At 45.6% G+C, this 20489-nt stretch overlaps 1 protein-coding gene across 3 annotated transcripts in view; it reads left to right on the forward strand.

The window, feature by feature from the left end:
• Window positions 1–12306: 12306 nt before the first annotated feature.
• Window positions 12307–20489, forward strand: part of LOC143923724 (uncharacterized) — a 101371-nt gene continuing 93188 nt past the window's right edge. For all 3 annotated transcript variants that reach the window (XM_077447536.1, XM_077447537.1, XM_077447538.1), the window contains exons 1-2: window positions 12307–12423; window positions 14557–14886. In XM_077447536.1, the coding sequence (XP_077303662.1) occupies window positions 12375–12423; window positions 14557–14886 (379 nt within the window). In that variant the 5' untranslated portion in view covers window positions 12307–12374. The remainder of the gene's footprint in view (window positions 12424–14556; window positions 14887–20489) is intronic.

Raw genomic sequence — 20489 nt, forward strand, 5'->3', positions numbered from 1 at the left:
TAGGGACTGAGAGTTTTGTCACAGGGTCATTTAAAAAATTACAGGCAGAGGAAGAGGCAGGCCCTTCCGCAGGGGTGGTAGGGGTAGGGCAGGAGCAACAGGCTTGAGCCAAAGTGGGAAGTTGCAGAAGGTGCGTTCAATTACTTTAACCACCTTCAGACCGGACCATTTTGCTGGTAAATGACCAGAGGTCTTTTTACAATTTGGCACTGCGCTGCTTTAACTGGTAATTGCGCAGTCATGCAATGTTGTACCCAAACAAAATTTGCGTCCTTTTCTTCCCACAAATAGAGCTTTCTTTTGATGGTATTTGATTGCCTCTGCGATTTTTATTTTTTGCGATATAAACGTAAAAAGACCACAAATTTTGAAAAAAAATGATATTTTCTACTTTTTGTTATTAGAAAAATCCAATAAACTCAATTTTAGTCATACATTTAGGCCAAAATTTATTCAGCCACATGTCTTTGGTAAAAAAAAAGTCAATAATTGTATATTTATTGGTTTGCGCAAAAGTTGTCACATCTACAAACTAAGGTACGTTTTCTGGAATTTACGCAGCTTTTAGTTTACGACTGCCTATCTCATTTCTTGAGGTGCTAAAATGGCAGGGCAGTACAAAACCCCCCCAAATGACCCCATTTTGGAAAGTAGACACCCTAAGGAAATTGATAAGTGGCATGTTGAGCCCATTGAATATTTTATTTTTTTGCCTCAAGCGATTGAATAATGACAAAAAAAAAATTTTTTTTTTTTTTTTACACAAAGTTGTCACTAAATGATATATTGCTCACACATGCTATGGGCATATGTGAAATGACACCCCAAAATAAATTCTGCTGCTTCTCCTGAGTACGGGGATACCACATATGTGGGACTTTTTGGGAGCCTAGACGCGTACGGGGCCCCGAAAACCAAGCACCGCCTTCAGGCTTTCTAAGGGCGTAAATTTTTGATTTCACTTCTCACTAACTATTACAGTTTTGAAGGCCATAAAATGCCAAGATGGCACAAAACCCCCACAAATGACCCCATTTTAGAAAGTAGACACCCCAAGCTATTTGCTGAGAGGCATTTTGAGTCCATGGAATATTTTATATTTTGCCACAAGTTGCGGGAAAATTACAAACTTTAATTTTTTTTTATTTTTTTTTCACAAAGTTGTCACTAAATGATATATTGCTCACACATGCTATGGGCATATGTGAAATGACACCCCAAAATAAATTCTTCTGCTTCTCCTGAGTACGGGGATACCACATATGTGGGACTTTTTGGGAGCCTAGCCGCGTACGGGGCCCCGAAAGCCAAGAACCGCCTTCAGGTTTTCTAAGGGCGTAAATATTTGACTTCACTCCTCACTACCTATTACAGTTTTGAAGGCCATAAAATGCCAAGATGGCACAAAACCCCCACAAATGACCCCATTTTAGAAAGTAGACACCCCAAGCTATTTGCTGAGAGGCATGTTGAGTCCATGGAATATTTAATATTTTGCCACAAGTTGCGGGAAAATTACAAACTTTTTTTTTTTTTTCACAAAGTTGTCACTAAATGATATATTGCTCACGCATGCCATGGGCATATGTGAAATGACACCCCAAAATAAATTCTGCTGCTTCTCCTGAGTACGGGGATACCACATATGTGGGACTTTTTGGGAGCCTAGCCGCGTACGGGGCCCCGAAAACCAAGCACCGCCTTCAGGCTTTCTAAGGGCGTTACAGTTTTGAAGGCCATAAAATGCCAAGATGGCACAAACCCCCCCCCCAAATGACCCCATTTTGGAAAGTAGACACCCCTAAATTTATGGGTACACTAGTGAGACTAGGTAATAAATGGCGGGTGCCCTGAAACTATAAAAAAAATAACTAACCAACCAGCGTCACCTGTAACAGTTATATGGTGATCACTGGTGAAAGGGTTAACTAGGGGGCAATCAGGGGGCTGTATGCGGTAGTATATGGGGGTCCCTGGCGCTATAAAAAGCTGCGGCGAACCTAAATACCTACCTGCCTAACTAGCGTCACCTGTGACACTAATACAGTGATCAGAAAAACGATCGCTTATTAGGCTGGGTTCACACTGGAGCGATGTGGGAACGCCACGAATCCGCGGCGGGTTCCCGCATCACATGCCTCCCGGCGGCAGTTCACACTGCCCTATGCGAACTGCTGGGAGTGTCAGTGAAATGTTAATGACACCCCCAGATCAGTTCGCATATCGCAGTGCGATCTGCAAACTCGGATCGCATGGTGTGAACACCCATGCGATCCGATTCTGCTGCGGACCAAAAAAAGGGTCCCGTGCGAGTTTGCGGCGGGTGCGGCGGGTGCGACACGAATTCAGCCATACTATCTGTATGGCTGAACTCGAATCGCACAGAGATCGGATGTGATTTGCACTGCAGTGCGGTGCGAATCACATTCGTTCTCATAAACCGCTGCAATGTGAACCCAGCCTTAGTGACACTGGCGACGGGGGGTGATTACGGGGTTAAACCTTTATTGGGGGGGTTAGGGGGGCACATTAGAACTAAAGGGGGCTAACCCTAACTGCCCTAACAGTTATTACAGTCACAAATGACACCAATGCAAAAAAAAAAAAAATAAGCAATTGGTGTCACTGTGACTGGGGGGGCAGGGGTAATTGGGGGGTGATCGGGGGGTAAAGGGGGGGTGTGAGTGTGCCTGGCATGTTCTACTGTATGTGGGGTGTGTTGGTGCAACTCACAGAACCTCTCTCCTCGGTGCCGGAACGAAAAATACCGACACGGAGGAGAGAATACATCACTTCCTCTCCTGTGTTTACATTACAGGAGAGGAAATGATGTCACCGGACATTTTCATTCGCCGGGAGCGATCGCGAGGGGGTGGCCATGAATGAATGGCCGTCCCCTCGTCCGGGATCGCTCCCGAACGAATACCGACCGCCGCAGGCACCGGGCGGGGGCCCGATCGGGCCCCCGACCGGCGGGCAGGCAAGGACGTACATGTAAGCCCTTATGCCTGCCCGTGCCATTCTGCCGACGTACATCGGCGTGCGGCGGTCGGCAAGTGGTTAAAGGACGCACCAGACTTGGTTGAATGGCTCGCTCAGCCTTACTCTTCTGCATCCTCCTCATCCTCTCGATCTGCACCCTCTTCTTCACTCTCTGCTATGTGCACCCCCAAAGACACTATCACCAACAACACCACCACCACCACATACCTTCCGCTTGAGTCACAGGAATTATTTTCCGATCCATATCAAGAGGACATTTCTGATGCGCAGCCACTCTTGGTATTGGATCAGGAAGAGGAGGTAGCAACAACCGCTACTCAGCAGTCTGACGACAGTACCCAGATCAGCCCAAGGAGGAGGTTGGTCCCCGGTGTTGCTGCCTACTCCGAGATCTCTACTTATAGCGGTGGGTAAGGTGACGTTGATGATGACGTGTCTAGTGATGTCACGTGGGTGCCCACAAGAGAGGAAGAGGAGGGGAGTTCAGAGGGAGATATGGACCAGCAGATAGGGAGGAGAAGCAGGAATAACTTACATTGCACAGGAGGGACAAAGCAGACTGCTAATGTATCAGGAGCGAGTCATCAACCATGCACGGTCACATCTGGCGCTCCCAGGACACCGGCACATGGCTCCGCAGTGTGGGCTTTTTTTAACGTGTCCGCTGCTGACAATAGCGTTGCCATCTGCAATCTTTTCAGTCAACGCATTAGTCGCGGTAAGCCCAACACTCACCTAGGGACGACCGCCTTAAGAAGGCACATGAGCAGCCATCACCGAGCCCAGTGGGAGCAACAGAACACACAAAGCCACATTGCAGGCTCTCACCGTCCAGCCTCGTCTTCTACTTCTCCTTCTCCTCTCGCCTCACAATTGTCCTCCACTCCACCTTCCATCACGCCAAGCTCACGTTTTTCTGCTAAAAGGCAGGCTTCCGTGGGCCTAATGTTCGAGCCTAAAAAAATGATGACGCCGCATAACCCTCTTGCCCAACGGTTGACGGCTGGCTTGTCAGAACTGATAGCCCGCCAACTATTGCCATATAAACTGGTGGACTCGGAGGCCTTTCGCAAATTTGTGGCCATTGGAACACCACAATGGAAGGTCCCAGGAAGGAAGTATATCTCAGAGAAGGGCATCCCAGAGCTATATGGCCATGTTCAGCGGCAAGTGAATGTATCTCTGGCACAGAGTGTCGGTGCCAAGATACATCTGACCACAGACACGTGGTCTAGCAAACACGGGCGGGGAAGGTATACCACTTTTACTGCCCACTGGGTGAACCTTCTGACGGCCGTCAAGCATGTAACCCGTGGCACCCGTGTAGATTTGGTTTTACCGCCACGGATTGCATGCAGGCCTGACTCTTCTTCTCCTCCTCCTCCTACTCCGTCCTCCTCCCTCTCCTCCTCAGCTGACTCCTCCTTTTCCGCTGCTAGCGTCTCTTCCGCTGCACCGTCCAAGCTCCCCAGAACCTATTCCACATGCCAGGTGAGACGTTGCCATGCTGTGCTGCTTCTGTTGTGCCTGGAAGCCAAGAGCCACACTGGCCCGGCACTCCTTTCAACTTTGCGTTCACAGGCAGATCAGTGGCTAACACCGCTCAATTTGACAGTTGGTAAAGTGGTGTGTGACAACGGTGCCAATCTGCTTAGCGCATTGAAACAGGGCAAAATCACGCACGTGCCATGCATGGCACACGTCTTAAACTTGGTCGTGCAGCGATTCCTTGTCAAATACCCTGGGGTCCAGGACATCTTGCGGCAGGCAAGGAAAATCTCGGCCCATTTCAGAAGATCTTACACGGCCATGGCTCGCCTTGCTGACATTCAGCGGCGACACAATCTGCCGGTCAGACGTCTTATTTGCGATTGCCCGACGCGATGGAACTCAACCTTCTATATGCTTGATAGGCTGCTCCAGCAGAAACGTGCAGTTAATGTCTACCTGTATGAACTCTGCGGCAGAAACGGTTCTGGGGAGCTGGGGTTTTTTTTGACCGAGCCAGTGGCTGCTCATGCGCGACGCATGCAGACTTCTGCGGCCATTTGAAGAGATCACCAAACTGATCAAGCTGTGGAGGAGCAGGAGCGGGAAGATGAGGAAGTCGCAATGCTGGATGAATTCCCAGGGGGGGGCTACTCTGAGACAAGTCAACAACAGGAGTCTGAAGAGGAGTCAGAGGAGGATGGTGCCGGGGCGGATGAGGAGGAGCAAGAAGAGCATGCTTTAAACCTTTCTGGGATCCCTGTTGTGCGTGGATGGGGAGAGGAGAATGAAGAGGATGATATTATCCTGGATGATGAGCAGGAGCCAGGCCACCACACCGCTTCCACTTTAGTGCAAATGGGGGCCTTCATGCTCCAGTGTTTTAATAGGGACCCCCGTATAAAAAGCATAAGGGTCAAGGACCAGTACTGGGTGGCAACGTACTTAGACCCCCGGTACAAACACAAAATGGCGGAAATGTTACCGCCGTAGCAGAGGGCTGTCAGAATGCAGCACTTCCAGGCCTTGCTTCGAGAAATGCTGCATTCTGCTTTTGCGTGTGCTGGCAGAGGAGCAATTCCCACTCCCAGAGAAGGAGTTGCGGGTACCAATCCAACAGCGCCTGCAAGAAGAGGCCGGTTTGAAGATGTGTTGGTGACTTCGGATATAAGGTCATTCTTTCAGCCGACCCATCGACATGTGTCACCTGGATCCAGCATCAGGGAACGCCTAGACCGTCAGGTGTCCGACTACATTGGGTTAACGGACGATGTGGACGCTCTGAGGAGTGATGAACCCCTGGACTACTGGGTGGGCAGGCTTGACCTCTGGCCAGAGCTTGCCCAATTTGCAATCGAACTGTTGGCTTGCCCCTCATCCAGTGTCCTGTCCGAAAGGACGTTCAGCGCAGCAGGGGGGATCGTGACCAATAAGCGTACTCGCCTAGCTCACGACAGTGTTAACTACCTCACATTTCTAAAAATGAACGAGGCATGGATCTCGGAGGAATTCAACACATGTGACCAGTAGACCTTGTATATGTCTATAAACTATTTTTTTAATCAAGCACACAGACCTTCTGTCTTCATTTGGCTCACTTCCTTGTCCAAAAAAAGCACACCGTACTATATGCCCCTACCCTCCTCTTTGAAGAGGTTGAACGGTGTCATATTTCTACTGGGGCTGCTTAATATGAGGGGCTCCCACCATCCCTGTGCTGTGCTGACATCCTCCTGGGGCTGTATCTCTGCTGTGCATATTATGAGGGGCTCCCACCATCCCTGTGCTGTGCTGACTTCCTCCTGGGACTGTACCTCTGCTGTGCATATTTTGAGGTGCTCCCACCATCCCTGTGCTATGCTCATTATGAGGGGCTCCCACCATCCCTGTGCTGTGCTGACTTCCTCCTGGGGCTGCTTATTATGAGGGGCTCCCACCATCCCTGTGCTATGCTGACATCCTCCTGGGGCTGCTTATAATGAGGGGCTCCCACCATCCCTGTGCTATGCTCATTATGAGGGGCTCCCGCCATCCCTGTGCTATGCTCATTATGAGGTGCTCCCACCATCCCTGTGCTATGCTCATTATGAGGGGCTCCCACCATCCCTGTGCTATGCTGACTTCCTCCTGGGGCTGCTTACGGTGCAGGTGTCAGTGCTGTATATCACGGTGCTGATGTCAGTACTCTCTATCACGGTGCTGCTGTCAGTGCTGTATATCACGGTTCTGGTGTTAGTGCTTTATGTCACGCTGCTGATGTCAGTGCTCTCTATCACGGTGCTGTTGTCAGATGACTCTATCACGCTGCAGGTATCATTGCTGTATGTCACGCTGCTGGTGATCATCACCTGCACCCTCTTCTTTGCCTACCCTGGTCCCTGACCTTCCCTCTCCTCCATTGTCTTCATGCGCGCCACAGTCCTGAATTGTCACAACAATTTCCCATATAAAAAAAGAATGCTTGTAGTTGTCGATCCCAGATTCACCTCATACATGTGTTATGTCATTGGCCATGTGGTAGGACTATGTTTGCACAGCTATTAATTATTTTGTGGCTGCAAATTTGACCTGTAGGTTTGCGAAGTTCGCCTCCCATTGAAGTCAATGGGGCCTGCCGCGAACGTTCTGATTCGCGAACTATCGGCCGCATCCCGTCGGAAGTTCGTCCATCACTAATAGAGAGCACTGACAGCAGCACTGATACCAGCAACTTGCTGCGGGACCCAAAAATATGACACCGCTCAACCTCTTCAAACAGGAGGGTACGGGCATATAGTACAGTGTGCTTTTTTTTGTACAAGGAAGTGAGCCAAAAGGTAGAAAAAAGGTCTGTGTGCTCGATTAAATAAATCGTTTATAGAGTTATACATATACATGGTCTACTGGTCACATGTGTTGAATTTCTCTGAGATCCATGCCTCATTCATTTTTATAAATGTGAGGTAGTCAACACTGTCGTGAGCTAGGCGAGTGTGCTTATCGGTCACGATCCCCCTGCTGCGCTGAACGTCCTTTCGGACAAGACACTGGACGAGGGGCAAGCCAACAGTTCCATTGCAAATTGGGCAAGCTCTGGCCAGAGGTCAAGCCTGCCCACCCAGTAGTCCAGGGGTTCATCACTCCTCAGAGCATCCACATTGGCCGTTAACACGATGTAGTCGGACACCTGTTGGTCTAGGCATTCCTTGATGCTGGATCCGGATGATACCTGTCGATGGGTCAGCTGAAAGAATGATCTCATATCAGAAGTCACCAACACATCTTCAAACCGCCCTCTTCTTGCAGGCGCTGTTGGATTGGTGCCCACAACTCTTTCTCTGGGAGTGGGAATTCCTCCTCTGCCAGCGCACGCAAAAGCAGAATGCAGAATTTCTCAAAGCAAGGCCTGGAAGTGCTCCATTCTGACAGCCCTCTGTGACGGTAGTAACATTTCCGCCATTTTGTGTTTGTACCAGGGGTCTAAGTACGTTGCCACCCAGTGCTGGTCCTTGACCTTTATGCTTTTTATACGGGGGTCCCGTATAAAACTGGAAGTGGTGTGGTGTCCTGGCTCCTGCTCATCATCCAGGATAATGTCATCCTCCTCGTTCTCCTCTCCCCATTCATGCACAACAACAGGGATCCCAGAAAGGTTTAAAGCATGCTCTTCTTGCTCCTCCTCATCCGGCCCAGCACCATCCTCCTCTGACTCCTCTTCAGACTCCTGTTGTTGACTTGTCTCAGATAGAGTAGCCCCCCCTGGGAATTCATCCAGCATTGCGATTTCCTCATCTTTCTGCTCCTGCTCCTCCACGGCTTGATCAATGACACGACGCAATGCACGCTCCATAAAGAAGGCATAAGGTACCATGTCACTGATGGAGCCATGGCTGCGACTGACCAGTTTGGTGATCTCATCAAATGGCCACAGAAGTCTGCATGCGCCGCGCATGAGCAGCCACTGGTTGCGGTGAAAAAAACCAAGCTCCCCAGAACCTGTTCTGCCGCAGAGTTTGTACAGGTAGTCGTTAAATGCACGTTTCTGCTGGAGCAGCCTATCAAGGATATAGAAGGTTGAGTTCCATCGCGTCGGGCAATCGCAAATCAGACGTCTGACCGGCAGATTGTGTCGCCGCTGAATGTCAGGAAGGCGAGCCATGGCCATGTAAGATCTTCTGAAATGGGCCGAGATTTTCCTTGCCTGCCGCAAGATGTCCTGGACCCCAGGGTATTGGACAACTAATCGCTGCACGACCAAGTTTAAGACGTGTGCCATGCATGGCACGTGTGTGATTTTGCCCTGTTTCAATGCGCTAAGCAGATTGGCACCCTTGTCACACAACACTTTACCAACTGTCAAATTGAGCAGTGTTAGCCACTGATCTGCCTGTGAACGCAAAGCTGAAAGGAGTGCAGGGCCAGTGTGGCTCTTGGCTTCCAGGCACAACAGACGCAGCACAGCATGGCAACTTCTCACCTGGCATTTCGAATAGGTTCTGGGGATCTTGGGCGGCGCAGTGGAAGAGACGCTAGCAGCAGAAAAGGAGGAGTCAGCCGAGGAGGAGAGGGAGGAGGATGGAGTAGGAGGAAGAGAAGAAGAGGCAGGCCTGCATGCAATCCATGGCGGTAAAACCAAATCTACACGGGTGCCACGGGTTACATGCTTGGCGGCCGTCAGAACGTTCACCCAGTGGGCAGTAAAAGTTATATACCTTCCCTGCCCGTGTTTGCTAGACCATGTGTCTGTGGTCAGATGTATTTTGGCACCGACACTGTGTGCCAGAGATACATTCACTTGCCGCTGAACATGGCCATATAGCTCTGGGATGCCCTTCTGAGAGAAATACTTCCTTCCTGGGATCTTCCATTGTGGTGTTTCAATGGCCACAAATTTTCGAAAGGCCTCTGAGTCCACCAGTTTATATGGCAGTAGTTGGCGGGCTATCAGTTCTGACAAGCCAGCGGTCAACCGCTGGGCAAGAGGGTTATCCGGCATCATCATTTTTTTACGCTCGAACATTTGGCCCACGGAAGCCTGCCTTTTTGCAGAAAAACGTGAGGACGGCATGATGGAAGGTGGAGTGGAGGACAATTGTGAGGAGAGAGGAGAAGAAGAAGTAGAAGACAAGGCTTGATGGTGAGAGCCTGGAGTGTGGCTTTGTGGGTTCCGTTGCTCCCACTGGGCTCGGTGATGGCAGCTCATGTGCCTTCTTAAGGCGGTCATCCCTAGGTGAGTGTTGGGCTTAACGTGACTTATGCGTTGACTGCAAAGATTGCAGATGGCAACACTATTGTCAGCAGCGGACACGTTAAAAAAAGCCCACACTGCGGAGCCATGTGCTGGCGTCCTGGGAGTGCCAGATGTGACTGTACATGGTTGATGCCTCGCTCCTGATACATTAACAGTCTGCTTTGTCCCTCCTGTGCAATCTACCACATGACATCACTAGACACGTCATCATCGACGCCACCTTCCCCACCGCTATAATTAAAGATCTCGGAGTAGGCAGCAACACCGGGGACCGACCTCCTCCTTGGGCTGATCTGACTGCTGAGTGGCGGTTGTTGCTACCTCCTCTTCCTGATCCAATGCCTAGAGTGGCTGCGCATCAGAAATGTCTTGTGATGGATCGGAAAATAATTGCTGTGACTCAAGCGGAAGGTATATGATGGTGGTGGTGTTGGTGGTAGTGTCTTTGGGGGTGCACACAGCAGAGAGTGAAGAGGGTGCAGATCGAGAGGATGAGTAGGGTGCAGAAGAGAAATGCCGCATACACACGTAGCAGACTATCCGTCAGAATTAGTCTGGCGGATTTTCCGCCGGACTTTCCGAACGAGCTACCTGCCCACACACGGTACTAAGTCCGCCGGACTATCCGCCGTACTTTTGAAATGAACGGACTCACCCACACACGCAGAGGAAAGTCCGCTCATTTTGAGCGCATCTCCAGGTAGCCGGGACCAGCGAAGGAGGCGTCGCTGGCCCCATCACCTGGTATGGACTTAAAGGGGAATCCCTACGCTGAAAATCGGCATGGGGTCTCCCCCTAGTTCCATATCAGACCCTTATCCGAGCACTCTACCCAGCCGGCAAGGAAAGGGGGCGGGGGTGAGCGAGCGCCCCCCTCCTGAGCCGTACCAGGCCACGTGCCCTCAACATGGGGTGTACCTTGGGGAGGGGGGCCCCACCCCAAAGCACCTTGTCCCCATGTTGATGAGGACAAGGGCCTCTTCCCGACAACCCTGGCCGTTGGTTGTCGGGGTCTGCGGGCGGGGGGCTTATCGGAATCCGGAGGGCCTGCCTCTTCCTCTGCCTGTCATTTTTTAAAAGACCCTGTGATAAAAGTCTCTAGAGAAGTCCAGTATGTATGTGGAAGAAGGTATATAACACCCCACTTCAATCTGTCGTTTTTGGGGGCCACTGGTCTATCACACCAGTTATAATACTTTTTTTTTAATTGCGTTTGTCACTCTTTGTAGTATCGCTGCAGAACCACTCAGCAGTCACAATGCTGCACAGTGGAAATGCACTATACTATGCTTTCTATATGTGCAAGTATTTTATACGTGTATTACACCCCTATATACTGCACACCAAATAGTACACCTATACCAGTCCTTAAAAGGACCTTTGTGAACTTAGTAGCTAGTGATTTGCAGACTGTCCCTCGGTCCCTACACTGATAAAAGACAGCTGCAGAATCGGTCAGCACTCAGCTCAGCAGTCAAGCAAGTATAATAGGCTTTCTATATTTGAAAGAAAGTATATTATACGTGTACAACCCTATATACTGTACACCTATACCAGTCCTTAAAAGGACCTTTGTGGACCTAATAGTAATATCTATTGATTAAACTGACTGTCCCCGCTCCACACAGTGTCCTGTCCCTACACTGACAAAAGACAGCTGCAGAATTGGTCAGCAGTGCACTCGGCAATCAGCAGCACAGCAGTCAGCAGCAGTGCACCAGAACCCTATATACTGTACACCTATACCAGTCCTTAAAAGGACTTTTGTAGACCTAATAGCTAGTGATTTGTGTCACTACAGTCTGTCCCTCCTCCACACAGCAACCTCTCCCTACACTGACAAAAGGCAGAATGTAAAATGGCCGCCAGATCAGGTCTATTTATAAGGTAGGGAGAAATGTCCAATTGTCCATGTGCTGAAATCTCTCAATTGGCTGTCCTGTACCCCATGATGGATGTGTCATCATGGGTCAAAGTTCTTTCACAGTTTAAACGCATGTGTCTGTCGCACAAACAGCGCCAGAAGTCCGCCGGTTTGGCCAATCGTGAACACGCAAAATTCGTTATGAACTGACCGCCGGGCAAACCGCAAGGGCATCCCTATTCATCAGTCAAAGCTCAAGGAACCCCTAGCAACCTCTGGAGGAACCCCAGGGTTCCACGGAGCCCTGGTTGAGAATGGCTGTTGTAGACTCTATAACTTTCACACAAACCAATTATCATACACTTATCAGGATTTTTTTTTTACCAAAGACATGTAGCAGAATACATTTTGGGCTAAATTTTTTGACGAAATTTAATTTATTTGGATTTCTTTTAAAACAGAAAGTAGAAAATGTATTTTCTTTTTCAAAATATTCAATATTTTTTCGCGTATATCGCAAAAAATAAAAAATGAAGTTGTGAATAAATATACCACCAAAAGAAAGCTCTATTTGTGTGAACAAAATGATATAAAATTCATTTGGGTACAGTATTGAGGTGGTTAAGAACAGAAAGTGAAAGGATTTTTTTCCTGCACGTTATTGTGTACATCTTGTTAATATGAAAACCTAAACTTTAGCACAAAGTACAAAGTTTGGATGCAGTATTCTTTCTTTAAGTACAAACTGAAGATAACTAAGAATAGTTGAGAAAGGTGCAGTGGTTACAAATGGATTACAGGAGGACACTTCTGCCTTTGTTTCTTCTATATTACACAGGTCAGTTCAGTTTAAGTTTTCTTTTTTCTGTTGGGGAAAATACAGCTAGATACAGTATACTTAACGTGTAAGGGGAAAAAAGTGATCTGAGGGACAAGGTGGACATTTTCCCCCTGGGCATATGTGTGCGTATCTTATTGCATCAGGGTGTGCACACCAAAGCTCAAACACATTGAAGCATAGTAAACTATAGTGAGTGTGTTCATTAAGAAAAGGAAGGGGTCCACAAATGACATATTGACCAGCCCTTTCCCCACTCTCTGTCCTGAAATATCCCCCTGAGCAACCGAGTGGAGAGGAGAGAAGAGGAGGGTGGCTATGGGGGGGAGGGGGTAACATGGGGGAGGGAAGCTTAGGTAATAAGAGAGAGTCGGCACTGTGCAGAGTGATTAGGGTGTGCCCAGGCACACCTGGCACAGCCCCTGCGCACGCCTATGCCCCTGGGCCAGTACTAATAATATACTTTGCACATCAATGCAATATTTACCAGGGATCACAGTGAGTAAAGGGATGAGTAAAGTCTTACTCATCCCTTGCCAATTTGTACATGGGATGGTGGGAACGGTCCCGAATTTTTGGAGCTGATAGTCCCAGCCAAGCACACACTGTGCTATACTGTGGCTACATAGACGACTTGTTGTTTATTGCCTCTGGACAACATTTCACTTTGGCTGGATTTCATGAATGATAATGAGCTTAATCTTCGGTTCATGGGACACAGTGATTTCTCATCGATCGGATTCTTGAATGTTTTTCTTACTGCTGATGGAGATTGAATAGCGTCCAGTCTATATAAAAAAAACCCTGTGCAGGGAACACCCTCCTAAGAGCTGACTCGAACCATCTGGGTCATACAATTAGGAGCATACCAGTTGGTCAATTCTATAGACTAAAACATATATGCAGTAAAGAATCTGACTTTAGAAGTGAGGCCATTCTCATGACCTCCAGATTTAAGGAAAGAGGTTATCCCAATTCTGTCATCAATAGGGCTTTGGATACTGCTGAGAAAACCCCACGGGATATGCTAATGTACAAAAAATCTTTGGGTAATAAATGCTGCAGGAGCTTGAAGCTAGAACCCCTGTTGCCTATGACTTGATCCTGCTGGGTGAGCTTGTCTGAATTGGAACTGTATTATGTTATATGCTGTGGCTGGGATGCTGAGCATTGTTTAAAATGGACTGTCTTATACAGCCAAGAAGAGGTGTTTTGCCGTTTTGAACTGCCTATGAAAACAAAGCCTGTTGTTTTTGCTCAATAAAGCCTCACAGCTGCCTGTTAACCCCTCAGATCCTGACTCCTGATCCTGGTTAAGGGGAACCCCCGTGCCAAACTTTTTAAAAAATGGCATGGGGGCCCCCCAAAATCGATACCAGATCCTTATCTGAGCAAGCAGCCAAGGCAGGCCAGGAAGGGGAAGGGAGGGGGGGTGTTGAGCAAGCTTGCTCAGATAAGGGTCTGGTATGGATTTTGGAGAGGACCCCATGCCATTTTTATTTTTTATTTTTGCATGGGATTCCCCTTAAAATACAAACCAGGCCTGAAGGGTCTGGAATTGATTTTGGGGGCAAGCCCCACACCATTATGTTTTAAAGTTTTGGCATAAAGTTCCCCTTAATATCCAGCCGCAAGTAATTTTGAATTACATTTTTTCCTTTAGAAATGTCATTTTGCTGCGGTACTGTAATAAATATAGAAAAGATGTGATACTTTACAGGCAGACTAAGGGGACCCCAGGGCACAATATTTAAAGGAATATTTCATTTTTATTGTTTCACTTTAAGCATTATTAAAATCACTGCTTCTGAAAAAGCTGTAGTTTTAAAAACTTTTTTTGCATTGGTGCATGTCCCCCGGGACAGGACCTGGGTTCCCATACACTTTTTATGACAATAACTTGCATATAAGCCTTTAAAATTAGCACTTTTGATTTTTTATGTTCATGTCCCATAGACTTTAATGGTGTTTGCACATCTTTTTCCTGTTTGCATGGGGGGGGGGGTGTTTGGCTCATCCATAGTCACAACAGGCCAGGGTCCATTTATTTTTGCACAGTAGTACTCAATTATATGTATGTTAGAATGTGTATTTTCCACACAAATGTGCATTGCTTTTTTTCTTCTCATTCAGATGCTGCTCTAAAAATGACGGGACCTTCAACACACAGAGCCATGCTGGGATCCGACACTCAAATTCCCTGCAAGTTTACAGCAGATAAACTTCCTGTGGATCCCAAATTTTTTGCAGTTATTTGGTATTATGCAAAAAATAGTATTCTAAGCTATGATAACACAGTGATGACAACTGATCCTAGATATTCAATTAATAAACATCAAGCTTTAAATGGCATTGCTGATCTGATTATATCAAACACATCGATATCAGACGGTGGAGTCTACATATGTTCAGTGACTGACAGTCCTTTCCGAATGGAGCAAGAAGTGACAGTAAACATTCAAGGTATTGAAATTAAGATTTGATTTATCATTAAAGGATCTTTTCCGCTGTTTTAGAAAGGTTTTAGATCTTTTCTTCCTTACTTCTACATCAGCAACAACTGAAATAGATATTTTATAGATAGGCAACGCCTATCCTCATATTGATTAGTGGTTCCAAATTAATAATAACTACTGCAGTAGGGAACAGACACAAAATATACGCTCAGCATTTTCCCAAATAACTGTTCTCCTTTATTATGACGCATTTGAAGGTTTTTATACATATGATTACGTAGGTATCACATTAATATTACAATTGTACGTTTATGGTAACAAGGGGTGTTACATAGGCAGGCTAATTCTAATCAGAACTCAAAATAATGCAAAACATGTACTGAAAACATTATTAGTGCTGTGTGCACAGTGAGGGCATTGTGCAATGCATATAAAATAGAATACAATTATATAGAGAACCTACAAATTTCCATTACAGTCTCCTCTCTTTTGATCAATATTTTGATCGCTAACCATACCTGCTATCACCTTTAACCTGGAACCTCCACACGCTTAGGTGGAGGTAATCCTGGCCAAAGAGGCAAAAACTCCATTGTGGAGAAAATAATAGCTGAGCAGTTTTTTTCATTACAAAATGACTTTTTATTGTGAAAGACAAATGATTGATGAGACATATTTACAGAGTACTGGCTGTACACTCCTGTGGCCAGAATGGCCTTCTAGCTTAATTGTTGGTATGCTGACTTATCAGCACATGTAAAACACAGACAATTCTACATAGAATGGAAGAGGTACAAAAGACAAATATGACTTCAACATGGATAAACTACTTTTCAAATATATATATCCCTTACAATTAAAGTAATTGAATCAAAAAGTACCCTAGACTGTGATCGCAAGAGGGAAACAAATCAAACACAGAGATTTCTTTCATTTAGTCATTTTTGCAGTGTCTGGTGTGGATCCAGGTGACTTTTCCTTCAAGTTTTGCAAAACTGTACATGAGATAGATGCTGTATTGAGTCTCCAAACATTGTAGACAGTAGGGGGTGTAAAAATAAAACCTCAAAACTTCTAATGAGGACTCTCCTATAAAAAATGATTTCCTCTGTTACTCTCTATAGAAACTGCACTCTGTACTTACAAACTACTTCTGATAACACGTTTTATTGTGGCCTTTGCAGAAGCATTTGCCACTGGACATCCAGAAAACATGTCCATAAAAAAAAAAATACATACCGTACTCGTAAGATCCTGACTTGGGCATCTGGATATATCTTTTTGTTATTTCTGGAAGGGATGTTCAGCTTTTGGTAACACCTTTGGTAACAGGTAAAACAAGAAGTGGTATGTTATAAAAACAACTGTGGTGAACCCTGGCTCTATCCCACGCTCATTTACTAAGGCAGCCATAACTACTTGTGACTGATGACACGGTCCATGTGTCAAGCTGGAGGGAAAATAGTAGCTGGCAGACATAAATTATCACCTTTTCCAAACTCTTGTTTTGTAAGAAGTTGCCCTCTTTGGAACACTTGTGCTTCTCGTTTTGGGGTCCTTAAAGTTGAATTATTGATCCCAGCTATACTGGGCCAGAACTAGGGTGGAATCTGTAAGTTGCACAGACCCAGCAAGTATCCGGAGCTGTAAATGCAGCATCCTTAGTCTGGTCTGCTTCCATATGCAAGTTTTAAAGTTGGTATGGCTACCTCAGCAAGAACCTGGAAGGCTGAAAACAGCCAATCAAATTAACTTAGCATGCTTGATTGGTTTACCTGCAGAAGTAAAAACAGAATTCTGGCCCTTCAAATGGAACCAAAAGATCTCTATATCTTGACTATCTATATAATTATATACTCTTTTTATAGCTCACAGGCTTTGCTACAACATGGAGCTCTGCTTCTTGAGCTGGGGAAAAGGGATCCAATGACTCTGAATACAGAGTATCCTTCTGGGTGATAAACTTCATCCTCGGTATAAAACCAGGAATAACACTACAAAAAAGTAAATACTCGGGTCTTCAGGGAGTGTGTCCTGCACTGGGCTCACAGCAGCTGATTCCCACGTCATCAATTTACCATGTGTGGTTTTTCTTTGTCTCCAGCCTCCTCCAATAAGAGGCAATAAGGTGGCTGGATTCAAATGTACAAATTTTTAATGGTTAGATTTGTACATAAAACAAATTCATATTTTGAGCCTTCCATTAGACAAACATTTAGTTAGCTATATATTTGCTGTGCAGAATGTCAGATCATTAAAAATTAAATATTTGACTAAAACAATATCTGTAACTTTGTCTAATAGCAACTTTCCATAAAAGCTACAGCTCTGATATATCGGGGTGAACCCTTCATTACTGGGTCCAGCTTGCATAAATATAACAATGGCTTGTTTTCTATCATGCTGTTTGTGTAAGAACTCCAATTTCATGTTTCAAAAAGACAACTTTTTCCTGGCAATATTATAATAAATGATAACAATACCCTGGGGTCATGCAGAGATGTCCATAAATCCAAAATATTCTTCTACTTATACCAACTGCACAAAGAAAAGGGGCACATCATTTCACAATCCACACATTCTGCTTTGGATTTCAAAAATAAAAATACATAAAAACAAAAAGGACCAACAATATGTATGACGGACCAGAAAGCACTTGGTCATCAAAAACTATAAAACAACTGGCTGCAGGCAGCAGCTATCCTATCAGGGTGTGTGGACTTGATGTGATGGGTCTGTTATATTTACATTTTATTTATTATTACTCTCACATCATGGACCGTACATCAAGTTATTATCAGACTTTAAGATTTAATTTCTGTAGAAAAACGTTTTATGTATCCCATCCATCTTGGCTTTGTTAAACATTATTGCAGCTGTATTCAAATTAACAACCTCATCTTGATCTTTTGTTTCTTTCCACTCAATAAATGTAAAATTACAAAATTGTTATCTTATTCTAAACTAATTCCTTTTTTACCAATTTCCCCATTAACCTGAATTTCATTTACAACCAAAGGTTGTCTAAACCAGTTTCAATATATCTATATTTATTAATAAAATTGTTAAACTCATATTAGAAAGTAATACTCATATGATAATTTCAATATCACACACTAATATATATGCACAGATAAATGTCCTTAACCACTTGCTTACTGGGCACTTAAACCCCCCTCCTGCCCAGACCAATTTTCAGCTTTCAGCGCTGATGCACTTTGAATGACAATTGCGCGGTCATACCACCTTGTACCCAAATTAAATTTTTATCATTTTTTTTCCCACAAATAGAGCTTTCTTTTGGTGGTATTTAATTACAGCTGGGAGTTTTATTTTTTGCTAAACAAACAAGAAAAGATGCAAAAAAAAAAATCATGTTTAATAGTTTGTTATAAAATTTAGCAAACAGGTAATTTTTCTCCTTCATTGAAATGCACTGATGAGGCGGCACTGGTGGGCAATGATAGGCAGCACTGGTGGGCACTGATAGGCTGCACTGGTGGGCACTGATAGGCACAGTTAAGGCGACACTAATAGGCAAAGATAAGGTGGCACCGATAAGCACAGATAAGGCAGTACGGATGGGCACAGATAAGGCGGCACTGATGGGCAAATATGGGCACAGATAAGATGGCACTGATAGGTGGCACGGATGGGTGGCACGGATGGGTGGCACTAAGGGGCAGTGATAGTTACCACTGATAGATGGGACTGATGGGCACTGATAGGTGGCACTGATAGGTGGCTCTGATAGGTGGCACTGCTGGGCACTGATGGGCGGCACTGATGGGCACTGGTAGATGACGGGCACGGATATGTGGCACTGAGGTGCAGCAATTTTGTTGAGGCAGATTGTGGGCACTGATAGGTGGCACTGTGGGCACTGATAGGTGGCACTGTGGGTACTGATGCATGGACACTGTGGGCACTGATGTATGGCACTGTGGGCACTGATGTATGGCACTGATGTATGGTACTATGGGCACTGATGGGTGGCACTGCTGGGTGGCACTTTTTTTAATATCTGGGTGGTACTGGCAGGGGGCAGGTGGGCACTGATAAGCTGGCCGTGATCGGAACTGATGTCCTGATCACGGCCGCCAGTGATCGGCTTTTTTTTTTCCCTCCTCGCGCTGTCAGCGCGAGGAGGAAAAATAGCCGATTACGTCTCTGTTTTGTCACATGATCAGCTGTCATTGGCTGACAGCTGATCACGTGGTAAGGGGTCGGGCTCGACCCCTTGCTCGGATCCGTGATCAGGCGAGTCCCATAGGGGGCGCGCAGGCCCCTCGTGCACGGGACGTCAATAGACGTGGTCACGGCAAAGCAGGTCCGCGCTGTAGCCGTCATTCGTCATCTCTAGTGGTTAAAGGGGGACATAATACTTAATTTTACTCAATTTCTCTTTTTTTTTTTAATGCACTGTTTCCACTATCACAGGATATTCAATTTGTGTAAGACACAGTTAAATGTAACCTTTATTTTACCGTGTTTGGAAAACATTAAAAAATAATTATGATCACATTGTTTATCATTAGATTTGTTAACCTGGCACATTTTGTTATAAATGTTTTGTCTAAAAAACTGAAATTGGCATGGTGTCCTTCCAGTTTATCACCGACCTCTCATCCCAGCTACATTCTTTCAGGAGAGCGCAAAGGAGGGGGTCACATCTGCATACATGACACACACAAGCGATAGAACTAAAAGTTCCAGCATTCACAAACATACACCAATATCTCTCTAAAATCGCTTAAATTTTTCCCATTTATACACAACATATGCATATCATTCTCTCACCTTCTTTTAACGCTTTTAATATTTCCTTGCTTAACTAATGCTTACCTGATTTTGTTCTGCCCCCTGAAATAGATATTTTATAGATAGGCAACTCCTATCCTCATATTGATTAGTGGTTCCAAATTAACAATAACTACTGCAGTAGTGAACAGACAAAAGATACCCTCAGCATCTTCCCAAATAACTGTTCTCCTTTATTATGATGCATTTGAAGGTTTTTATTCACATTAATATCACAATTGTACATTTATGGTAACAAGGGGCATTACATAGGCAGGCTAATTCTAATCAGGACTCGAAATAATGCAAAACATGTACTGAAAACATTATTAGTGCCGTGTGCACAGTGAGGGCATTTTGCAATACGTATAAAATAGAATACAATTATATACAGAACTTACAAATTTCCATTACACAACCTAAAAAAAAAAAGGTCTATCTTTGGAATGTATGTAAAGCTTAACTCGGTCTGGCCAATACTACTCATGTCTCCTGCTGACTCTGCCTGCTCCTAACACTCTCTTGCCTGCCTTGACCTCATCCAGGATATTGACCATGCTCTAGCTTGCCACCTGCCATAGACTCCATCTGGACACTGACTATGCACTAGCCTGCTGCCTGCCCCAACCCTAGCAACTTAAAGAAAAATGTGACACTCCAGGTCAGTCCGCCACTTACTGTCCAGACAAAACACAGGGTGCAGGGGTCCAGTTTGTGCGGCAGTTTCTACAAAAAGCAAGGATGTAGGACCACAAGTCGTACCTAAAAATCTGTCTTTTTTTATTTCCATCAATTAAAAACAGGACAGAA

Source organism: Lithobates pipiens, unplaced genomic scaffold (assembly GCF_037356315.1).
Source record: "Lithobates pipiens isolate NorthernLeopardFrog02 unplaced genomic scaffold, aLitPip1_a1.2 Scaffold_22, whole genome shotgun sequence".
In the NCBI taxonomy this organism is placed as follows: domain Eukaryota; kingdom Metazoa; phylum Chordata; class Amphibia; order Anura; family Ranidae; genus Lithobates; species Lithobates pipiens.